The sequence below is a fragment of the Amblyomma maculatum genome, chromosome 4 (assembly GCF_055883805.1).
Source record: "Amblyomma maculatum isolate TAMU_Amacu chromosome 4, ASM5588380v1, whole genome shotgun sequence".
Classification (NCBI taxonomy): domain Eukaryota; kingdom Metazoa; phylum Arthropoda; class Arachnida; order Ixodida; family Ixodidae; genus Amblyomma; species Amblyomma maculatum.
The window spans coordinates 98237562-98260603 of NC_139347.1; the positions used below are offsets into that span (position 1 = coordinate 98237562).

The following is a 23042-nucleotide window of genomic DNA, read 5'->3' on the forward strand; positions in this document are numbered from 1 at the left end:
GAGCATGGGACCACAGCGCTGGTATCCAAAGAACAGAGGCAAACAAAAATAAACGACTTTTTGGGGAAATAAATAATGTTTGCGAAGAGTAAGTCGAATCACAAAATGTATTTTGGCAGGTTTCGCCACAACGAAATTTCCGCTTCAACGAAATTTTTCGCGCTTCTCGTCAGTTTCGTTGTAGCGAGTTTCGGCTGTATTCGAAAAAGAAGCGGCTGCTAAAAGCACGTGGTTTCTGGCACTGTGTCGCGTCAGCTGCACGTCGGCACTGTAGAAACGCCGCCTGCAAATAAGTGAACCTAGCTTGAGTGCGTCGTATCAGAGAAACGTAGTGCGTGGAACTGCTGCCGCAACGCGCAGTGCGCAGGGGGCCCATGGCCCGAAGACCTCGTCCCAAGGCGGACAATTCGCGCATTTTACCTCCATCGCTCTCTCCTTCCTCATTCATTTTTTCGACCGACCCAGTGATGGTGCACAACGACCACCGCAGCCGCCACCGACAGAGAGACCTTCAGCGCTGTGGACGAGCGGCCGCGGGGCACGCAACGGGCCGCCGACGCCGCCTCGGGTCAAGGAACTGCGTGCGCACTTTCGCCCGACTTCCTGCAGCCGGCAGAGGAGGGAGACCCTCTCCTGGGCACCTATCGAGCCAGCCGATTCGGACGCGGTGGGCCTTCTGGTTGCGACGCGCTCTCACGCGAGGCTGGCCGGAAGAAGGGTTGCGCACGTGCGGCGCACTGACAGGCGAGGCGGCAGCCGTGCCTTTTCCATCGCTTCGATGCGTCAGCGTATTCGCAGTAGCAGCGCACACATATTGATAGATGGATGGACTAGTTGGCACACTGTTGCGATCAAAATTCTCGATAGCGCTAGTGTCATAGATAAATCAATAAATGGATAACTTCCCACAAGCTCCGGAGGATGCAACCGGTGCAGGGCATGTCTCAATTGAGGGCTATGCACGAGACCCTATTCGGGCTCGAGGTGTTCGGTTTAAACCAAAAAAACCCATGAAGGCAAGCCCAATTCAGCTTTCGCCAATTCCAATTAAATCACTTCCTTATACTTCCTTAATAAAGACCTCCTTACACAAGTACTGCCATTTGTATGTTAATGCCTGGTAAACAAACTGACAAGGCTGGTAAAAATGCCGAAACTGGCTTTAAGTGACTTTTTATCACACAATATAGCCATATTAAAGCACACGAAAAAGTAATCAGCTGATCCGCCGAAATAATATTCAATGATATATATATATATATATAAAAAAGAAACCTGGAATGTGCTTCCTGAATACACTGAATACAAGAAGTTTACGACATTTTCTAAAAATAAGAACCAACCCATTTTCTAGCAGCATAACGCATACCAACTAAATTTAGCCGAGAAATGCCGTATTAATAATTATAATGATCAGTTTAACCACACCTAAACAAAAGTAATACAGCTGACAACTGAATAGAAGGTGATCACGTTAATTAGCTAATCAGTCCAAATGCAAAGATATGAAAGGCTGGCTTGCAGCCCCGACGTCTAAAGCAACGAACACACCCCACGTCGTTCGCCCATGTAGCACCGAAGCATTACAAGAATGTTACTTTCTTGTCTCCATTAACAGACGGTTCTTAATGTTCGTTTTTTTTAACGTTTATGAAACGTTACAAATAAACGTCCAAAATAACGTCGCTCAAACCCTGCAAAAGCATGCACGCACGTCAATCAGCCATCTGCAAGGACCAAACAACTAAGGTGAAGCTGTAGCTCAGCAATACAGCGCAACCAATATATTCAACTCATACACTCTCCTTCGAACATCTTATGGAGAGGACCTTATACAGCCATTTTGAAAAATATCCCAATGAGTGAGAGCGGTGATGTGTAATAAGAAAAGCTTTTTTTTTTTTAATTAGAAGCTGTGCATACAATATATGACACTGCACAATCTAGGAGATTTAGTTGCAAAGTGCTGCTAGCTGTGAACATCCTTACTTTGAGAACAATGAGAAATGTTCCGGGATATAATGCTTGAAATATATTCGTAATGCTGTTTTCTAGTTATGAAACACTATTTAAAACAGTAGAACGTTCAGTTTACAACATTTTTGAATTACAAAGGAAGCTAGTGCTTACGATACAGTACTTGTTAATATTTATCGAGAACAACATTCTGAACGCAACATTAGCACAGTGTTTGTTTTCAATGCTAGTGTAATGTTTATGGTACAACATTAACTCTATATTTGTTTAACATTAACCTAATGTTTAAACGCAATAACGTTAACCAAACTTGTCTAACAATTTTATAACGTTTATTTTAATGCTCTGTGCTGTCTGGGCAGTTGTGCCACACCACGTTTACATTTAAAGAAACCGCACCGAAGACTTATTTTATTTCCTTTTCGCCTTTTCTCTGATGTCTGCCTTGCCCGCAGACAAAAAAAAAAAAAAAAAAGAAGGGAGAAAAGGGGGGGGGGGGGGGGGCATCTTTGCCTGCGTTACCGATACGTGAACACTCGTGCGTATTTGCATTTTAGGAAACGTAGCGCAAAGAAGACAAGGACAAAATGAGGGATACAGCGCTCGTGTGTGTATCCCTCATTTTGTCCTTGTCTTCTTTGCGCTACGTTTCCTAAAATGCAAATGCACCAACTCGCCCAATTCAGCATTCTCGTGCGTATTCCCGGTTGATTCCTTCCCGCCCCTTGCAGAAAGACCTGGGCTCGTCTCGTCCGCTATCTCCGTCGCCTTCCGCCGACCTCTCCGAGAAGTTCGCTGTACGCGGCCTCCGAGCGGCGCATTTGGTGCTGCGCTCTTGGTACGCCGTTCAGTATACGGAAGTGGAGAAGAAAGAAAAAGGAGGTGGTTGTACCTCTGCAGAAAAGGCGGAGAAATAACCGCGAGAAGCAGCGATGATAGCGCAGCAGGAGCTGCAATTTACAGCTGTAATCTCTTTTACTGCCTGCAACGACCGGAAGTGTAGTATGCGATATGGACGAAGACACACAGCGGTCCGCATCGAGCCCTGCTGCAAAAGACGTCCGGCTCTGAGAAGAGCTTTTGACAAACATGACAAATATAACCACGGTTTCGCGTAACCGCGGTTACGCTAACTGCGGTTAACCCTGTCCGTAACAGGGGCCGCTTTGGTTCAAGTCTCACCGCGGACTGTGTATAGTCTCGACCGACGAAGCTCGATATTTCGAACTCGGGGCGGCGGTCTTGGATATACCCACGCTTACCTTGACTTAAACGTTAGCCGAGATAACTGCAAAAAATGAAATAAAAAAATGCAATTTGTTTCTTCGCATTTACAACATTCTCGTCTCGAAACTATCATTTGAACGCCCTTACTCCCCGCAGCTGAAAAAAAAAAAAAAAAAATACGAGCACAGAAACCGTCACGAATATAATTCAATCAGAATAATTCCTGACATCCAACAAGGAAGATTTATGTTTCGACCTAATACGTGGGTCTTTGGGGCCCATGAACAAGCGCCTGCCCCGAGAAATGCGAACAGGTGCACGTCGACGATGAGCGACGGCACAGAATCAGAATAGCAAAAAAGGTATACGAGTTGTTGAAAATTAGACTTTCCGGATTTATCGGAACAGTACAAAGAGCAGCACGAACCCAAGGGCTGTTTGTTTAAATATATTATGCGGCCAGGTTTGGGGGATTCATAGTTTGAGTCGCTTTGTGGCGTTAGGCCCTACCAATCAAACCGGATTAGTGAAATGCTTGATTTTTCTGCAATGATATTTTTTTTATTTCACTCTAGAGGTATCCTTAGCAAGGGAGGCGGAGATGTCTAGAAAGATGATGAAACGCAGATTGCTCTTTCAAATGCAGGCGCGAAATTACTCTGCATAATGGTTAAACAAGGGCGCTAAAGCTTCTCTGCTAATAAGTGAGCGGAGCTTTCTATAAGGCGAAATTCTTTCTTTCCCAATGCTTCAAGTGACCCGAAAGCGCGACTGGAAAGTGTGATCAGAAAACGCCCTTCCCATCTGTCAATCATAAGCGATAATACTGAAAATCACTGTTGATTAATCGTGGTTTAGTCATAGTGATGGCTACAGTGTCTCCGTCATTATCCAGTGATCGATAATAATGAAAAGAATGACTAATAATTAATCACGACAATTATAATTTGATTTGTCCCAGTCATGGTTAGAATGTCTCCGTCATAATTAACAAATGTAAATGGCTGCCCTGCATGGCCAGACTTGTTTGAACCCTTAAAGCGTTTTGGAACTCCGTGTATCAACCTAAATCGCTAGAAATGCGGGCACAGGCGCACAACCAGACCAGCAACGGGAGAGAAATGCTTTCGCATTGCTGCAAGTCTGAATGAAGCATTTTCTTAGACAACCCACGTCCGTGTAGCGAAGGGATAGAGATAGAAAAACAGCGAATCATGTTGTGGTGCACTTCATCGCGTCATCTCAAAGAAGCACGGAGCCTCAAGTTATCGATGCCGTTTTTTTTTTTTTTTTTTTTTTCACATTTGAAAAACGATTTATCCCTACATACTATTTTTTTCTTCTCGACAGCAGGCCTTAACACGAAAAAAAGAGCCCTGGAACGCGCGCCAGGACGCTTGTAGCATGTATTATTCGCATTCAGAATGAAACGCCGAGAAATAAAAATACGGAAAACATAAATGGACCATTTGCGGAAAAGCTCCTGCGCATGCGCGACAAAGGCGCAACTAGCGCCCTCTGTGGGCGATTTGGTTTTGGTTGGAAAACATGACGCGCCAGCGCTGCCTAGCTGCGCATTCTCGCGCTGTAGAGCGGTGGATGATTTGAGTTGCTTGTCTCACTTTCGCCGTATGTGGGTGCCCGTGGCTCGGGAAAACTTATCACGCATTTAAAAAAAAGTCGGACACGTGAAAAAAGGCTGTCTGGATATTTTATGACTGGTCCCCGAGCGCGCGTCGTCTGCTAACGAAGTAGTGTGCTCGGTGTCCTCTTCCGCTGCTGCTTTGCGGAGGCGCTTTTGTTCTCCCCCGTTTTTTTTTTTTTTTTTTTGTGTCGGTGCCATAATCTATTGTTATGAGTTTTGTTTCCTTCTGCAGCCACACCATTTACTGAAAAGGGGCCATCTCTGCCTTGAGACAAGGTAGTGTAGAGCTTTGCTGGAGTGAGTTTTATACCTTACCAAGAACTATCGACTTGCAGAGTACGCCCGTGCAAGAAGCATCCTAGTGCCCTCACAGAAACACTCAACAGCAGCCCTGCTATATGCTGACAGGTTTCGCTGAGCCTTCAATAAGGAGTAAAGAAACGCAGCATTGTTCACTATTGCATGCAGCCTAAAAACAGCCATTTGACTGGAACGCCTTCTATCTAAGCTAAGCATGTGCCATGCAACAGCGACACTCGTACGTATATATAACGAGGACCACGACGACATACAAGGCGCGAAAGACGAAGCCGTGGGGTCGGTTGTGCCCAACCGGCCCGTTCAGTAGTAGCTGGGCGTTCTTGCTGTATTTAGCGCTTGCTGCCAAATGAACACATATTGGTTTTATAAGAGTTCTTGCATCGACAGATTAGGTGGGAAATTAATTTTATATACTTGTATGAACATCCACCGTAAATCCAAAAATACAATAGCAAGGTGCGCTATATCTGAACAGCGGGAGCACGGCAGAGTGCAGCCTACGCAGGAAGCGGTCCGTCAGTAAGCGAAGCTCTCGCGTATGAGCGCGAGTGTGGTTGAGAAAATACGAGTCGTTTACTAATCAGTAAAGCCTGACCTACATCAGAAGCTGCAGGGACGAAGTCAGCAGGAACTCGTGCCCTACATCAGAAAACCCAGACAAACATTTGCGCGTGTTACAAAATAGTGCATCCCAAGTCACTGAAACACTCGTCGGCCCATTAGCGTCCATGCAATACACGTTCATTTTGTGTATCAGCATTCTGCACAAGAGAGATACACATCTCAGCAAAATATCTCACCCCGCAATGCAACCGCAGTGAGTTCAAATGATGTGGCCCGAATCAACAGCGAACCATGGCATTGTCGCATAAACATTGCGGTCATCATGGATGGTGCTCACTCTCATAAATACTGATTAGTGGTATGGAGATTCAAGTTCCTGACATGGTCTTCCTCCTTTAAGCATCGGCAACGATGCGCCTGGCGAACAGTTGAGGACGCAAACTGCACGTATTGCTCATACCTGGTCATTATTCTGGCTAAAACCCAAACCCAAAACTCAGCATATGCACGTTTTCAGCAAAAGAGCAACACTAAAACAACGATTTAAGCGCACGCGAAACGCCGAACGCTGCCTTGCGCATGCTAGTTCGAGAAGCCCTTTCCAACCAAAAGTGCCGGCGAAGCTTCCCATTTTGGACGACAGGTGGCGCTCGCTTTTCCGCAAATGGTCAATTGAGCAGGCGGCTAAAGTGAAGGTCTATGCACAAGCCTAACCACGAAGTTCTTTTTGCTTTGTAGCGTTGCGTTCTGCAAAAATGTGCGCCATCTGGCAGACTCTTCGAGCACTTGAAGTGACCGGCCGGCGGCCGCATTCCGACATCAGTGAATGAGGTGAATGCACGCTGCCTGTGAGTAAGCGAGTTCGCTCTTTACAAACGGCGCGAAACCTGACAGAAAGCTGTTCGTCTCTCGTCCACGACGCTATCGCAATGCCGCGAAACGTGTGCAAAGCTTCCAAGGGCGGGAACGCATTCTCGAAGTTTGTTGTATCCGATCTGGTCTGGGTATATGCATAAATCGAGTGTGCGCCGCATAAATAAAACAAAAGAAAGAAATTGAGAGCACTGTGGAATCTACACTGCAGAAATGCGAAAGCTGGAGTTTTGGTGCTGTATACGGTGCATTACGTTTGCTCTCATCATTATTATCAACTAAATGCACCGCCATTATCAATGCTACTGTCATACAGCTGTATAACGTCATAACACCTGTGGCGCTCCTGGCGGAGAGAGCGGGAGTTAGGCCGCCGTTCATGCGCACCGCCGTCTCTCAGGGACGGCGCGAGTTGGTCGCCCAGTTTTGAGGCGTGACGTCACACAGAGGTCATGCGAAAGGTCATTTCATGTGCACCGCCGTCGCATCGCAAAGGCTTGAAAGTGAAAGTAGTATTGCTTTCGCAATAATGAAAGATTCTTATGGCGAGACTGGAGTGCAGCCTGCAACAACACCTAAAAACAACCAAAAATGTAAATTTTTATACAATTTTGTTCTAGGTGAAGAGCAAATCGAGCAGGCCTAAATGCATACGCAATGCCGCGGTAACGGCCGCTACCACAGAATGGCACAAATGAAACAGTGTGAGAAGAGAGTTCCGTTTACCAATTGTGATCTTGCACTCATCACAGCTTCTCTACATGGGAAGAAAATTGTACACTAAAATTCTGAAAACGTGGACACCCCATCCCAAACGCCTAACAACCTTTCGAGGTGCCACACAATTAAGCCTCCGTGCAAGTAAATCACTTCTCAACGCCCGTATAGTGCTCTAGAGCCCTACAGCGACCGAATTGTCTTATCTGGTGGCCTCTCCTCCCTTCCTTCCTCTTTCACTGCTTCAACTTACGGCGTTTCGCCGACACCAAGGCGCAGATCTGGAGATCTAACAGGTGGTGCTGGCAATTATGGCACGCGTAAGTGTAAACGCACACACGACAATAAAAAAATTGCATAGTTTCTATTTCCTCACTCTGTGCTATGAGAAAATTCGGTCGTAAATGGTAATTACAACATCGAGTCGTCGCCGCCCGAGTCTACCGATAACCAAACAAACAGACTCAGGAGATTGGCACGAACAGTATGGTACGAAGCAGATTACATCGACAATGCAGACAAGAACGGAAGTGTCGTCCGCAAAATTCCACCATTGACTCGTGGATTTTACTGGAGACAGTACGAACGCGTCTTTATACAGCTTTAGCAGGCTATTGATCTGTTTCTACTTGAAACAGACCCCGAACTAGGCGCAACGCTGCTCCGAGACATCTGCACATGATAGTTCAGCACTGTACCCGGACTCTCTTTCTGTTCAGCGAACTCATGTCTGCGAACTGATGCGAGTTGTACCCGCGCTTTCTATATTACGTCCATCACGCAGGAGTCACAATAAGGTTTCATTCTACGCAGGAGCTCGTCGAGGGGCGTATGCTGCGCGCCATCCCGGATTCAGCGTGCCTTTCGCTGCCGTGGCCCAGTGCACTACCGGCGGTGGCGACGCGGTACGCGCGCTCCGCTTTCACTCGGCACGGGATGAATAAGCGACGCCGACCATGCTCTGCATGGAAAGGGGGCACATCACACGGCGACGCATAACGACGTGGGTCCCCCCGCTCGTTCCGCTGCCGACCTCCCCCTCCTCAGAGTTCTTTTGCGCGTAAGGAATGCGGGGGAGGGGGGATTGCGGTGGAGGAGGTGCAGCGTGGTGAGACGGACCATTGTGGACGGACACATTACGTGCTCTCAGAAAGTGCGCCAAGACCTGCACGTTAGTGGCGAGCTGAAGGTCATGCGCGGCAGAATTTATTAATGCGAAAGCATTACTTCGCTATGTTCACAATTTCTGTCCACAGACCGCGTCCGCAAAATCGTGTCCGCAGCAGTTGAGTAATTGAGAAGTGGTAGAGTTTAATTAGTGGTGTCAATCGATAGAGGGCGACGTAATGTTGTGTCCGAAAAAATAAGTTGGCTTATAAGTTAATTAGGCAACTAATTAGAGGCAAAACACGCAAAATCGTGTTGCAGAAGTTGGGGGTAATTGAGAAGTGGTAGAGGTTAATGAGTGGTGTGAATCGATAGAAGGTGACATAATGTCGAGCCCGAAAAAATAACTAGGCCAATAAATTATTTATGTAATTAATTAGAGGCACGAAATGTAAAAGTAAAGGCGAAAATGGTTTCATTAGCCAATGGCTTGGCGCCACATTTGAATGTATCAAATACTAAAATAGTAATTAAATCGGTCAATTAAGGTGACGTCAAAGATGCGACGTCACGCAGCCTGAAGTCGAGCCAAAAAAGGGCATAGGAAGGGATTGGCTGGACGAATGTATTGCACATGAGCCCTGCAGAAAGGCACATGAGCGTACACCGCTATTTGCCGCGGGGCCAAAAGTGAAATATTAGAGACAGATCGATACTTGCATTAATGATACATCAGCGAGATTGTTGCACGAGGAAGCTAAGTTTTTAAGATATTAGATGAGGCGGCCAATGACGTGGGACATGGAATACGTGACGGGCATTTTTTTTTTTTTACTTTCGTTATAATTGTCTTTTACTTGCATATGTTCATGTGTAGCACGAGAACAGAATTTTTGCTCAAGGGTTCACACTTGAGTTACAGGGCAATTAGGGGTTGAAAGTCCGGTATCCCCGTCGGTTGTTTGATGTGTTTGCGAACCTCAAGCATGGTTTGATTCCGTACGAAGAGAATGTGATTAATAAAAGAAAGGCACCGCAAATGCGCCATCCTGCGTGGGCAGCTGAACCGCACCGACCGGCACATAATAAAAAGGGTGAATGATGCGCTCGCTTCGACCCATGCAAACATATCATTCGCGCTGCGTGAACAAATGTTAGCTAGCACGGCGCTGGACATAACCCTTACTCCCACGCATGCATTCGTCTCATCTGACCTCTGCGAGCGCATTCCGCATAACATAATACACGCTTCCGCCTCGGATGATCAGCTTAGCCGCGGGCAACGCCAAGGAAGAAGGAGGCGGTTCTGCGCCGTCAGTGCGTTGACCGCGCGCGCACGGAAGTACGACCGACCGCCGCACGAGCTTTCTTCTTGCTAGACGCATTTCCTTTCGCGCTGCCGTCTGCGTTGTCTTTCCTCCCGCAGTCTCCTGCACAGCCTTTAATGGCGTATCCGTCCTTTTTCCTTCCTCCCTTCGCATCCGTGACGCCGGCTGATAAGAATCTTCCCTCAGAAAGTAAGCATTCTTTTCTTCGGGCGGAACGAAAGGGCGACGCTCCTCCTTTTTTGAGTCCTTTTCAATGAACTGAAACCACAGTGCGGTTCACAATCGTCGTTCACTCTACGCTGCGAAACCGCCCAGCTTCTCCTACTACTACGACTATGGCTATCGCTCTGGCTACGGCTATTATGCGTCGTTAAACACTGTCCCCGGGGGCCGGCTAGCTGTGAGCGGGTTCGTCGCGTTCTTTTTCTGAACTGTGCAGCAGGGACCGATCGCTGTGGACTCAGATGAGGCGATAAATGCCGCTCCCATTGCGGTGGTCACCGGCGTGCACTGCTGACCGGTCCAGATTGGGTTTTGCGGGGCTGAGCGAAACGGCCGCTGCCATTCGCTTATGAAAGGAGGTATAGTGAAGCAGAGTTGTTCAGGAAGTGCGAAACTCATTTAACCGGACCAGAACGGCGAGTAAATGACGGCAAATCGAAGGGGAAAATTGTGTGTTCACAGTGCAGGCTGTACGTAACGAACGTACAAATCAGCGTAACTATACTGGCCCTGTGGATTGTCAAGGCTCAGTGGTCTGGATACTAACGAGGAACCAAAGAATGAAGAGTAACATGTAATGCATCCCTGAGCGCGACGCTATTTAACTGCTTGCCTACTTTATGTAATTAAGCATCGGCTTTTGCGATTTCAAGCGAAAACGCTCAGCTAAGCACCACCCAAACAAGCCTGATGAGTGTTATTCACAACCTAGTTCCTGTCTCCGCTCGCTTGAGTATACCCGAGTAAGTCTCAGAAAAGAAAACAACTACATGAATGAGGCGTACGGGGAAGGGAGGCGGGTGGTAGGCATGCAACATATGCTATTAGGCAGAATGTTCATTTGGGCTAGTTGGTCATATATATTCATAATTGTAAAACACCGCAAACAACAGTGCAAAAGAGCGAGAAAGACACGGGACGCGCGCACGTCCCGTGTCTTCCTCGTTCTTGTGCAGTTGTTCGCGCTGTTTTACAATTATGAATATATGTTATTAGTTTTTGGGCGTAGAGTGTAGAAAGGGTGGTTGGACAAAAAAAAAAAAAAGATTGAAAATAGAGGCATAACAGATAACCGCGGCAAACTCGTTTTCTTTTTTTTTTTTTTTCCAAAGTCACCCGACTACTCCGTGTCGACATGTCGGCCACGTGGCCTAAGAAGAAAGCACTTCGAGCTGCGTGACATCACCGCAAGGTGCATGCGCCCACGTGCTCGGCCCTTGGAAAGTACGGAGCAAATGGTTCTAAATACGTACAAACGGAGACTTGCAAACAAAGGAACGCAAAAAGAAGAAAGGTATCAATAGCCTAGAGCGAAAGGCAGTTGCGACATGCCGCCGACGTCCTCTCCCAACCCTCCTTTTTCAACGCCGCTAGTGATTGGGACGCGCGTTTCCGCGGTCCGCGTAAAGAGCTGGCGCGGGTTCCCCCACGCAGACGCCATCGTACGACTGTGGGCCGCGCCCATCAGCTTTCCCCGCGATAGGCTTTGCGAAGAAATACGCGCACAGTCATAGACAAAATTTCGCGAAAGGCAGGACAGCCATCGAAGAGGCTTTCAACGAAGCAGTTCTGTTTGTTCGTGTCAAGAACCGCTTATCCCTCTCAAAGGACACATTCTTATAATAGGAGAAGTCGCCGTTAGTAGCTGTCACGCTTGCCGAATGGCCAGCATACGAATGCACAACTAATCACCGAAAGCAACAATACATAAAAAGCGAGACCGCAACATTTCTTTTCTTAAAGAATCGTTAAAAGACAACTTACCGCGTGAATATATGCGCGGCCGCATGGCTGCCGGCGAGCACGACCCCCCCCCCCCCCCTTCCCCCCCTCGATAAACGAGATTGATTGATTGATTTTATAGGAAGGGAAAGGCGCAGTAACTGTCTCACTTGTTTTCTGTGGACACCTGAACTGCGCCGTAAGGCTAGGGAAGAAGGTGGGAGCTAAAGTGGAAAGAGAGAAAGAGGAGCATTAGTGGAGGGCTACGGAGTAACTTCGACCACCTGGGGATCTTTAACGTACGCTGACATCGCACAGCACACATACGCCTCTTCGTTTCGCCTCCATCGAAACGCAGCCGGCGAGGTCGGGTTCGAACCCGGGTACTCCGGCACAGTAGTCGGGCCTCTTACCACTGCACCACCCTGGCGGGGAAGCTGGCGAATGCACACGCTAACTCATGTGAGAGGGAAGGCTCCATCACGCATTACGCCAGTTTCCGCGCACTACCTGCGCGAGTCACTGATAGCTGAGACAATAAAAATAAACAAAACGAAGGCTAATCTGTCGCGCTGCTTCACAGGGCTGTTCCCTCCCCTGTTCACAACTTCACCGTTGTCTCTAGAAGATTCGTTTCTTAGGGGCTATATCATATCACTATATCATGTCACATGGGAGTGCGGAAGGAATCAAACATTTCACAAACACAAAACACCAAGTGCGGAGCAATGGGAGAGCCGGCTCACCAGCTGAGAGCTAGATGCCCAAAGGGCACTCATAGCACACGCAAGCGAGGTGGCCCGACTCAGTGGAGTCCTGGACTAGGGGCCCACGCACGGCCAAGGAGGACACAGACTTCAAGACGAAGACTCCGTCCTCTACCGCTACTACTCCTTAAAGAACCAATAGAGTTTTCGTTCATTCATTCTTAGGGGCGCCGGCGATCCCTCTTCTTTTTCACAGTGTACCTTTTTTACATTTGTCTCAGGTCGCCCAGTATCGCGCTGTGGTTGTTTTTCCTTGATGCGTTTTGGACGCCATGCTAATATTTTGTACTTTATGTTTTAAATTCTTTTCGAAAATCTTTCCGTTGCGGGACTAATCTCCCCCATTTGTATACAGCAGCACAAAACGTCAAGACAACCCTAACGGAGTCGATGTAAAAACCAAAAATTGTACGCCGAACACTATCGAACCCTTCCAACGAAGCGTGCGCACGGATCGTTGGAAGTGGTCCGCCAGGCTGCTCGGACGGATTAGCTCGCCACTTCTGTGAGTCGCAGCTACGCGGGTTTCGGTGCGCTCGATCGACCACTGCACGCAGTGGACTCTCTTCAGCGCGCCGACAGCATGATGTTCATGTGTGAGCAGACGGATGGGTGCGGCTCAAGAGCCGTAACAGCACGCACATATCTGCTTCGGCACGCCCACTTGAAGCCTCCTATCCCATTTCGCTTTCTGTTGGCCAATCAAAATCCTGTCGCAATTAGACAGACTGGATACACTTCGCAACATACAGGTCGGTTAACGGGAGTACTGCGCACGGAGATTCGCCCGCGACGAAGAGGTTCATCTGTCCATACATATTTTCTTCATACATCCCCCCTTGTAGTCCGAGTGTTATGAGTAAAACTGCGCGAAAAAGACGGGACGTAAGAAACGCACAGGCACAGGTTTCCTACGTCCCGTCTTTTTCGCGCAGTTTTACTCGTTCAATTATTATGAACCAACTAGCCCTTCAGAGTGTATTACTACCGAGTGCTACAAATGTCGGCACTAATACCAGGCAATGCGGTGTTAGCAGCAAACGCTTCGTTTTCGTTACAACCACTCACGCACGCATTATTTTATCTGCGTGCACTTAAGTTTTCTACATCATAAACATGTAGAGACTCAGGGGCGTCTGTAATGCGCACGGCACCACTACGGTGAGTTGCGTTAATACTGGTACCAGTATTGTAACTATTATACTACCAGTATTGTGCTATAGTAGAATTGTACTGATTTTACCGGAAAATGGAGGGGGGGGGGGGGGGGGGGGCTGGATCCACCCTCGCATGCACTGGACCGTGAGTGGTAGACATATTACGTTAACCAGATTTATTCGTGAGTCCATCAAATCTTAACATACACGGTGCATCAAAGTGCACCTCATTATTTCAAGACAAATGTCGACCAGGGCAATGAACATATAGCTCCAAAAATTGTCTAAATTCAATTTATCTGCCCATCACTATAGACAGAAGCACACCTTAGTATAACAGTTTTTTTTTTTTTTTTTCCTCTGTATACGTATATATTTTCCTTGTTGTTACGGGCGGTTCGCTTTGTGAGCACGACTGAGGCACGACTGCACTGCTAAACATTTACCTGAACAGTGCCTGCAATAAAACCGTTGTCGATAACATGTTTTCGAGCAATGCACCTCACGCGTTTCGCTAAATAAAACCACCAACCGCGAAACAAATCACACTTCTTCGCAAAGACGGGGATCAATATGGGGAATTTCAGCCCCCATAGTGTCTCATATATCCCTCGGAGTGTCCTTGAACACTTATACAGAACTCCAACTCCTCTTTTGGACAAGATTCTTGGAGTGAAGAGGCTTTTTAAAATTCGGATGCTATATCCTTTCGCCGCTGGCCCAGCACTTCATGCCTGGAAGACACTGGTCGTTCTAGCTCCCAAGCTCCAACATAACCCCCCCCCCCCCCCCCCCCTCCCACTTTCCTCCTCTATGCACTCATAAGGACTGCTTTTTTTATTTTCCGCATTCCCACCACGTTCGAGACAGGGTATGGGCAGTTGCCAGCTGCGACATCCATTTATTGCACGAACATTCCAAGGCGCCTAATGCGTCAAATTCTCGGTAAGGAGTGCTTTTTAAAACACAGATTTGGCACAAAGCGCGATGCGTCTATTAGAGGAATTGGGAAACACAAGTCCAAGAAGATCGGTGGGGGGACCCACCGGCCAAGGTGTATGGGGGAGAGTGAAATGAGGGTCGTGTTGGGGTATCGCTCGACCGCCGACTGGGGCTATTTAGGATTCCCGGCATGTACGGCGTATCCGCGGTGTCGGCCTTCGCAGGGACGGGGACGGTCAACGCCAGCGCGGGCCACTTTTATCTCCGAAACCGGCCGGGAATCAAAGAATCAAACGTCGGGCAGATCTTCGAGACGTCCCCCCCCCCCCCCCCCCCCTTATTTTTATTTCTGGCACTGCTGACCATGGTATCGAAAAAAAGATCAAGGAAAAAAAAAAAAAAAAAAAACAAACACAAGCCACAGATGTTGCCATGTGCTAGAGGGAACGGGCCAGCACAGGTAATTACGGGTACATTCCTTTCAGGGCGCCGTGATAGGAAACCAGACGTGTATGTTTCTGATGCTTTGAGAGCGGGATTAATGCGATACACTTCAGTGAAAGCATTGCGTAAGGTACGATAGTTAAATATAAAATAACGAATGCGCAAAGAAATTCAAGAACTACATGAAGGCGAGACTGCTGCATACGTCACTCTTACTAAGAATGCAGCAGTTGGTGCAACATGCTAATTACCATGTTCGCACTGCGCCAAGATTTGACAAAATACACAACAATGGACAAAAAATAAATCGCAGTAGCACTACTATGCCAACAGGACTAGACATATTGTCACGTTGAAAAAAAAAAAAAAAGAACATGTGAAGGCCGCAGAGCCGGTAACACAGAGAGCCGCTGTTGGCGCAGTCCCGGTACGTCCGGTCCAAGAGCGAAAACGGGGTCCTCGTCGTCTTCTGCTTCTCATTGTCCTCTTCACACAGGCATTATTAGCTCCCCCAGTGAGGAAGTATCGACCGTCCTCGCGTGATAATGTTTGAGGCGAACGACGTGGACCATCTGTGAGCGTGCAGCACAACTTGATCATGGGGCCTCGTGAAGAACAACTTCGTAATTGAGAGCGTCCACGCGGCGCTGAACTCGGTAAGGACCGAAGTAGCGACGCAAGAGCTTTTCGCTAAGTCCACGTCGTCGGACTGGAGACCAAATCCAGACTAGACCACCCGTCCTCTCGGTGCAGCAGGTTGTAGTGCCGCGCATCCTGCACCTGCTGGTCAGGATGCGCAGCTCAGCGAGTTGGCGGGCTTCTTCGGCACGTTGATATATATATATATATGTGTGTGTGTGTGTGTGTGTGTGTGTGTGTGTGTGTGTGTGTGTGTGTGTGTGTGTGTGTGTGTGTGTGTGTGTGTGTGTGTGTGTGTGTGTGTGTGTGTGTGTGTGTGTGTGTGTGTGTGTGTGTGTGTGTGTGTGTGTGTGTGTGTGTGTGTGTGTGTGTGTGTGTGTGTGTGTGTGTGTGTGTGTGTGTGTGTGTGTGTGTGTGTGTGTGTGTGTGTGTTGGCATTTGTCTTTGCTTGCAGTTGTTATCTGGCCGTCAAACTTTGGTGAATTATCAGAATAGCAGCCTTATTACAAACAAAAACAAGACATGCAGCTGCTTTATAGTAACAGTTAACCTCCACTCTATTATTTCTCGCCAACATGCCTTATTTTCATGTCGTCATATCCGCACCGTTGGCTCAATTAACTTACATCATATCCCTTCGGGGATACTGTGACAAAACACCATGGAGATTATTTATCAGCATAGCATAGCTTTTTGTGGCCGGGAAGCTGTCTACGTACACCTGGAGAATAATGCTTTACGAGGCAAACGACAACATGCATGGTACTAGCTATATCCTTATCGCCGATTCCTCAGTTGTCCGAAAAGCACGAAAGGATTTGCAAACGTTCGGTTCATATGATACGCAGAAGTCGCCGAACTGTAAAGAAAGGTACATGAAAGAACCAGTATCCATATACGCATTCGCGCAACAGGTAGCGGACAGAAGCAGGTGTCTCCGCGTCATAGATGACGTCAACCGGCGGGACGCCCCGCCTTGTTGTGACGCAAATAGACTTGTTCTGTTGGCCCGCTTAAACCACAACGCTCGACATTGTAACTATGAGCTGCAGTTTCACTATCTGCAGTACTGCACGTAATCCGAAATTAATTGGTTTCTTGGGCACCGCTTTTAGCATGCATAGCTGAGGTTTCAAGACCGAGGTATAAAATGCACATTCTAGTTAACGTTACAAGCGACAGCGTTACTTGTCTGGAATGGAGTAGGCGGCAAAATCCTTTTATAGAAGCCAAAACAAGAGCCCCGTTGAAAAAAGCGCTAAATCTGTATCTCTGTTATCAGCATATCTGAAAGCACAAGTGGGTCATGCCAAACTTTACTTCAAATCAGGACGATTAATCCACACTCTCATATTCATAGGCGTGCCCGGTTCCCTGGAAGTCAAAGCACGCGTGAGTCATCCTTCTTATTCGTTATGCCCTGCACATGTGCGCTTCCTTGTAAAGCTCGCTTCGAGCGTGGGAATGTATGCACATAAAGATGCGCGGGGGGGGGGGGGGGTGGGGGTGTAAATATCATTCAGCCAGCCGGTTGCACACATTCACGCCGCCGGCAACTTCGCGCTGCGAGGCGCGTCTTTTTATTTCTTTCTTTATTTTTCATTTTTTATTGTCGGAGACTCGTTTCGCCCGTATGTATGGTGGGGAGGGCGATATGAGGATTTCGTGACTACGTCAAGCTGTGCTCCCGAGAGCAACGGAGCACGAAGGCAGAAAACGCGAGATCACCGGTGCGTGCGTGGTGTGTGTCGAGCGTCGCTCTGAATCAGGCCTCGACGGGCGAAAGTATCGCTTTCCAGACTGACAAGTGCGCCCGAGGCGAAAGAGTGTCAAGTGCGCGCGCGACGCCAGTTCCTCCAGCGAAAGTAAACTGATCCCCTCCACCCATGTGCTCGTTTCGCTTCCTGTTAGGCTTAGGATACTTTAGCTTTAGCTTAACAAACGACTTCTCAACGGCACAAGCAGCAAAAGCAATCGCACACTGACAGAATAAGGTCCTTCTGGGGCTCCTGGTCTTACACAGACTCAGTACACAGGCGCGGGAACGTTCGAGTAAAATCGCTAGCGGACTGCTTACCATGGTGTAAACACCGATGCAGACGCCGGCAGCGAAGAGTTCGCAGCATCCGACGGAATTCACAAGGGCCATGCTTAGTTGCTGATGCAAGCACCAACGACCTACACTAGAGGCGGAACCATATACAGTGAACACAGGGCTCGAGGCACGGACGGTTGGCGATGGTTGCTGTGGAGGTGGGCAGGGGCACCGTGTCTCGGTGGCCTACATATCTCCCGTTCTCGAGCTGTCGTTTCGCCAACATCACACACGACAACACCACAAACAGATCGCCGCTGGCCTGGTGATACTGCTGCTCTGGCCGAAGCCGCTTTCCGGCACATCCTTCGGCGAGGAAGGTTCACGGCCTTCACGGCCCCACGGCTGCTGCTGCATTGCTCCCACCGCCGCCGAGACCGACGGACCGGTGCGCGCCGCGGTGCTGTTCACCAGGAAGAGGAACGCTCCCCGATCTCAGCAGCCGCTGCTGTTTCGATGAACCCGGCGGCGCTGGGGCCGCGGTACGTCACCGTCGGCAGCAGCTCTATCATTTGCACCCGACGACAGAGCACGGACTACACGGGCCGTTCGACTGCGGTGAAAACGAAGCCACAGGTTGCAGCGACTGGCTCGTGTTACGAAGAGGAAGTCCGCAGGTGTGCGGCACCTTTCCAGTTCGCAACGAACGCCGACAGCAGGCAGGGGAGCGGCGAGAGAGAGCGGCGGGAAAGCGAGGCACACACGCCCCCCTCGCTCTCTTTCTCTTCCACGCGACCCCCCCCCCCCCCTCCCCCCTCGTCAAACGCATACACACACGCACAGACAAGGCGCTCCCCATGTTTGACCGAGAGTGAGGAGTTGCCTGTAGCGGATGGAAAGAGGACTGGAGGCCTGGCAGAGGGGCACCGAGACACGTAGTCAACAGGTGGAGGAGGAAATGAAAATTGCGGCCGCATTGCTTCCGAGACCATAGCGTAATGTTTAGCAGTCTCGGAGGCCAAGCAAGTATGCCAGAGGTGCACTCTGACGAGTAAAGATGGCGCTGCCTATTACATACTTTAGGTACAGTACTTTAGGAAGCCTGCATGTTTTGCCGGGCGCCGCGGCGCAACATGTAGACTCCCTACCTTACTTCATTACTTCTAGGTTGCTTTTTGTTTCCAGAAATATCAATACTTGCATTTTCTTCCACCCTCTAGTTTGAATACGCAGCTTAAAAGTCCCAATGTAAAACAATGTTATGCCTTCTAAGATACGGCATTGAATCAAATTTGGTATCCCAAAGTAACGATGCTTCAGTTTTTATGATGATCTATCGTTAGTCCATGTAGTGGAAAGGGCGGTAAAGTCAAATACAAAAGGATTGGGGAGCTCAACCGAGCACTATTTCTAGAAATAATCACTTTACTGGCTGAACTGAACAATTAATCGCAAACTACAATAATAAAAACTGCTTTATTTTAAATTCACCTCGGCTTTCTTACACGGAGCATATACTGCCTCGAAGCTTTTATCACGCCCTATACCTATGGGGCCTACAAGGTTTGCCATGGATATTTCTAGCGCTTCAGAAAGGCGTGCTTCAGATTTTTGCAGTAGAAACTGTCGAATTTCGCATGCGTCAAGCCAAACCACTAGACGAAGGGCTCGTTTATATTCTCCTGACTTGCATGCATTATGAACTCGTTTGGGAAGCATTTTATGAATTCAACGGTTCATCGCAAAGCTGTGTGCATTAACTGCTGTCAAGAAAACCACAAACTGATTTCAAAGTTTCATCCTGGGGTCTTCACATTTGGCGAAATTTGAAAACAATGATATTTTTACCTGCAAGAGCCGGCATTTTTCTTAAAACAATTGTTTTTTTTTTTAAAGAGAATAATCGGCTTAAATAAATAAGGGTAGTGAGGGAGGGGTCGGTGGCGGCTCGAAGCGTTTTGTAGCTACGTAAATGAAAGTGTAAAGACAACTTCAAGCGGGTCTCGTTGGAGCGTATGCATGCTGTTAAAGGGCTGCGCTGGGTTGGCAACAACAACAACACACACACACACACACACACACACACACACACACACACACACACACACACACACACACACACACACACACACACACACACACACACACACACACACACACACACACACACACACACACACACACACACACACACACACACACACACACACACACACACACACACACACCTTGACTTTATGCCTAGCTTTTAGTGTGTAACGACTTAAGAACCCGCCTTATCCTTTCTACTGCGTGATTTTTGCTCGCGGCTCCGGCTGTACTGACTGATAAATGTAGCGTATGAGAGTTCTCGTGCTGATGCCACCTTCACTTTCGATCCCTTTCCACGTGGCATTTATGGTGTGACAAGGCATTCCAAGTTGTCCGCTGCGGCTGGATGTGACGTTGGTTTGCACTCAAGTTATGGTGCACATAACATATAGATTGTTTGGTTTGTAGGGTTCAACGTCTTAGGACGATTTAGCCTTTGATGCACGCTGTAGTGGAGTGCTTTCAAAATTTCTACCACCTGGAGTTCCTAATGTGCACTGACATGACACAGTATACACGGGAGCCTTGCTTTTCGCCTGCATCGAAATGTGGCCGCCGCGACCACAGAATTTTATCCTGCGCTCTAGGCTTCAAGAAGCGGTCGAGAGCCTTAGTCACCGAGTCACTGCTGCTAGCGTAGCACAAATAGACTTGAAAGTAAGCGTTCATATAGTCATCTCAGTAACTCAGATGGTAAAGTATGGTACGTGACATATGGAGGTCGTGTGTTTGGGTCACAGCAGCGGAGTGTGCTTGTCTTTTCTTCTACTTTCGAGAATTAATTTCAATTAGGATATTGTTCATGGTAATAATTTCTCGATTTTTATATGGATTAGTTCCGCCTTCAGAAGAACCTTAAATCCGCCTTAGGCGGTAGCCTATATATATGGCCCGTCAGCGCAACGTTTGAGTCCCTGCCACCCATTTCCCAAGCATTTCGTCCCAAAAGAGCTGTGCACCAACCCGAAATAAATCTTGAACCTGTTGAGGCTCCGATGGGTACCCGGCGGTACTGGGAGTCGAACCTGGTTCCTCTCTAATGTGAGGCGTAAATCGACATTAAAAAAAAAAAGACAATTTCCTGTGAATGTTGGCTTCTTCCAAATGGCAACACCTTTTGTAAGTTAGGTCTTAGAAAATGTTTCGAGAACCGGGCATGCCAGTACAACAAGAGTTTCGTGAACGAACAAAAAACTTAGGTGAATGATTGCGTATATTAACAAGTTCCAAGAGTAGTGTTAACATTTTCTCTACAAGCGTTATTTAGAAAGAATATATTCGAAAATACATATAAGGTATTTACCAAGGTAATCGCTAATCGAATCAGGACAACCTTAGACTGCAACCAAGTAAAATATCAAGCAGGTTTTTGGAAAGGGTAGTCTACTATCGATCATATCTATACCATCAACCAGCTGATATAAAAATGCTCGGAATATAACCAGCCCTCATACATAGCATTCATTGATTACGAAAAAGCATTTGACTCCGTTAAAACCTCGGCGGTGATGCAGGCATTGCGAAATCAGGGGGTAGATGAGCCGTACATGAAAGTGCTGGAAGATATATATATATAGTGGCTGCGCAGCAACCATAGTTCTGCATAAAGAAAGTAACAAAATTCCCATAAAGAAAGGTGTTAGGCTAAGAGACACGGTCTCCCCAGTATTATTCACAGCTTGCTTAGAGGAAGTATTCAGAGACTTGGAATGGGAGTAGTTAGGGATAAGGGTAGATGGAGAATACCTCAGTAATCTGCGATTCGCTGATGACATCGCCTTGCTAAGTAACTCGGGGGATGAACTGCAAATAATGGTTGATTACCTAGACAGGAAAAGTAGAAAGGTAGGCTTGAAAATCAATATGCAGAAGACTAAGGTAATGTTCAACAGCCTCGGGAAGGAACAGCAGTTTACATTAGGTAGCGAAGTACTGGAAGTAGTAGGCGAATATGTCTACTTAGGACAGGTAGTAACCGCAGATTCGGGCCATGAAAAGGAAATAACAAGAAGAATATATATAAGATTTGGATGGAGCGCATTTGGCAGGCACTCGCAGATTATGACTAGCAGCTTACCGGTATCGCTCAAGAGGAAAGTATACAACAGTTGCATCTTACCTGTACTCACCTATGGGGCTGAAACGTGGAGGCTAACCAAGAGGGTTCTACTTAAGTTGAGGACAAAGCAGAGGGCTATGGAACGAAAAATGGTAGGGGTAACATTAAGAGATAGGAAGCGTGCAGAGTGGGTCAGAGAAATAACTCAAGTTACTGACATTCTAGTAGAAATCAAGAAGAAATGGGCATGGGCAGGACATGTAGTGCGAAGAGAGCATAACCGCTGGTCGCTTATAGGGTAACAAACTGGATTCCAAGGGAAGAAAAGCGTAGCAGGGGGCGGCGGAAAGTTAGGTGGGCGAATGAGGTTAAGAAGTTCCCAGGGGTCAAGTGTATGCAGTTAGCACAGGACCGGGTTAATTGGAAGAATATGGGAGAGGCCTTCGCCCTGCAGATATAGTCAGGCTGATGATGATGATGATGATCGGAAAATCTGAAGTCATCAGAAGAACGCGCGCAAGCGATCTGGATCGCTGCGACAGCATCATTTTGGGATCATTTCTCCAGTGGCTCTTGTCAAGTTGCTTCCAAGTTTGAGCATTCCAAACTGAACGCCGAATCACATGGGCTAGAAGATGCACAGGTAAGGGAAGGCGGAAGATCGCAAGAGCCGGAAAAGAGAACTTCAAGTTCGTGGACGTCATCACGCACACGGAGTCGACATGATGGTGAGTGGTGATAGTCACTAGCTCCCAACGTAGGGAGGTAGACAACACACAACTAAAGAAACAGCGTACTTGAAGCTGAGGAGACCGCGATTGATCTCACGATGGCCGAAGGCAACAGGAACGACACGCTTATCATAAGAATCACTTACTCGCAGACTCAAGGAACTGACAGCAGCAGAGGCCATTGACAGGCACCTTATTCAAACTAACTCTTATCCTAACATATGTGCCAGGAGTGAGATACCTCCCATCCATGCACCTCTGTTTTACCCTGGTGTGGCGCCTGCCCCCCTGCATAGCACATATCGTAGGGGTGTTCAGCAAAACTACAGAAGTTGTCTCATACAGAGCACACATACGAGCAATGGGAGGTGGCGATGTCCAGCGAATCATTGGACGTCGAGCTAAAGATTGGCCACCTGGTCCATGAAGCAGCAAAAGCCAGTGGAGCTAGCCCTGAATAGAGGGAGCCGACCA

At 47.9% G+C, this 23042-nt stretch overlaps 1 protein-coding gene across 2 annotated transcripts in view; it reads right to left on the reverse strand.

The window, feature by feature from the left end:
- Rcd6 (Reduction in Cnn dots 6) overlaps positions 1–18393 on the reverse strand; it is a 95895-nt gene extending 77502 nt beyond the window's left edge. For both annotated transcript variants that reach the window (XM_084602271.1, XM_084602270.1), the window contains exon 1: positions 17730–18393. In XM_084602271.1, coding sequence (XP_084458397.1) covers positions 17730–17801 — 72 coding nt within the window. In that variant the 5' untranslated portion in view covers positions 17802–18393. The remainder of the gene's footprint in view (positions 1–17729) is intronic.
- Between the last annotated feature and the right edge of the window lie 4649 nt (positions 18394–23042).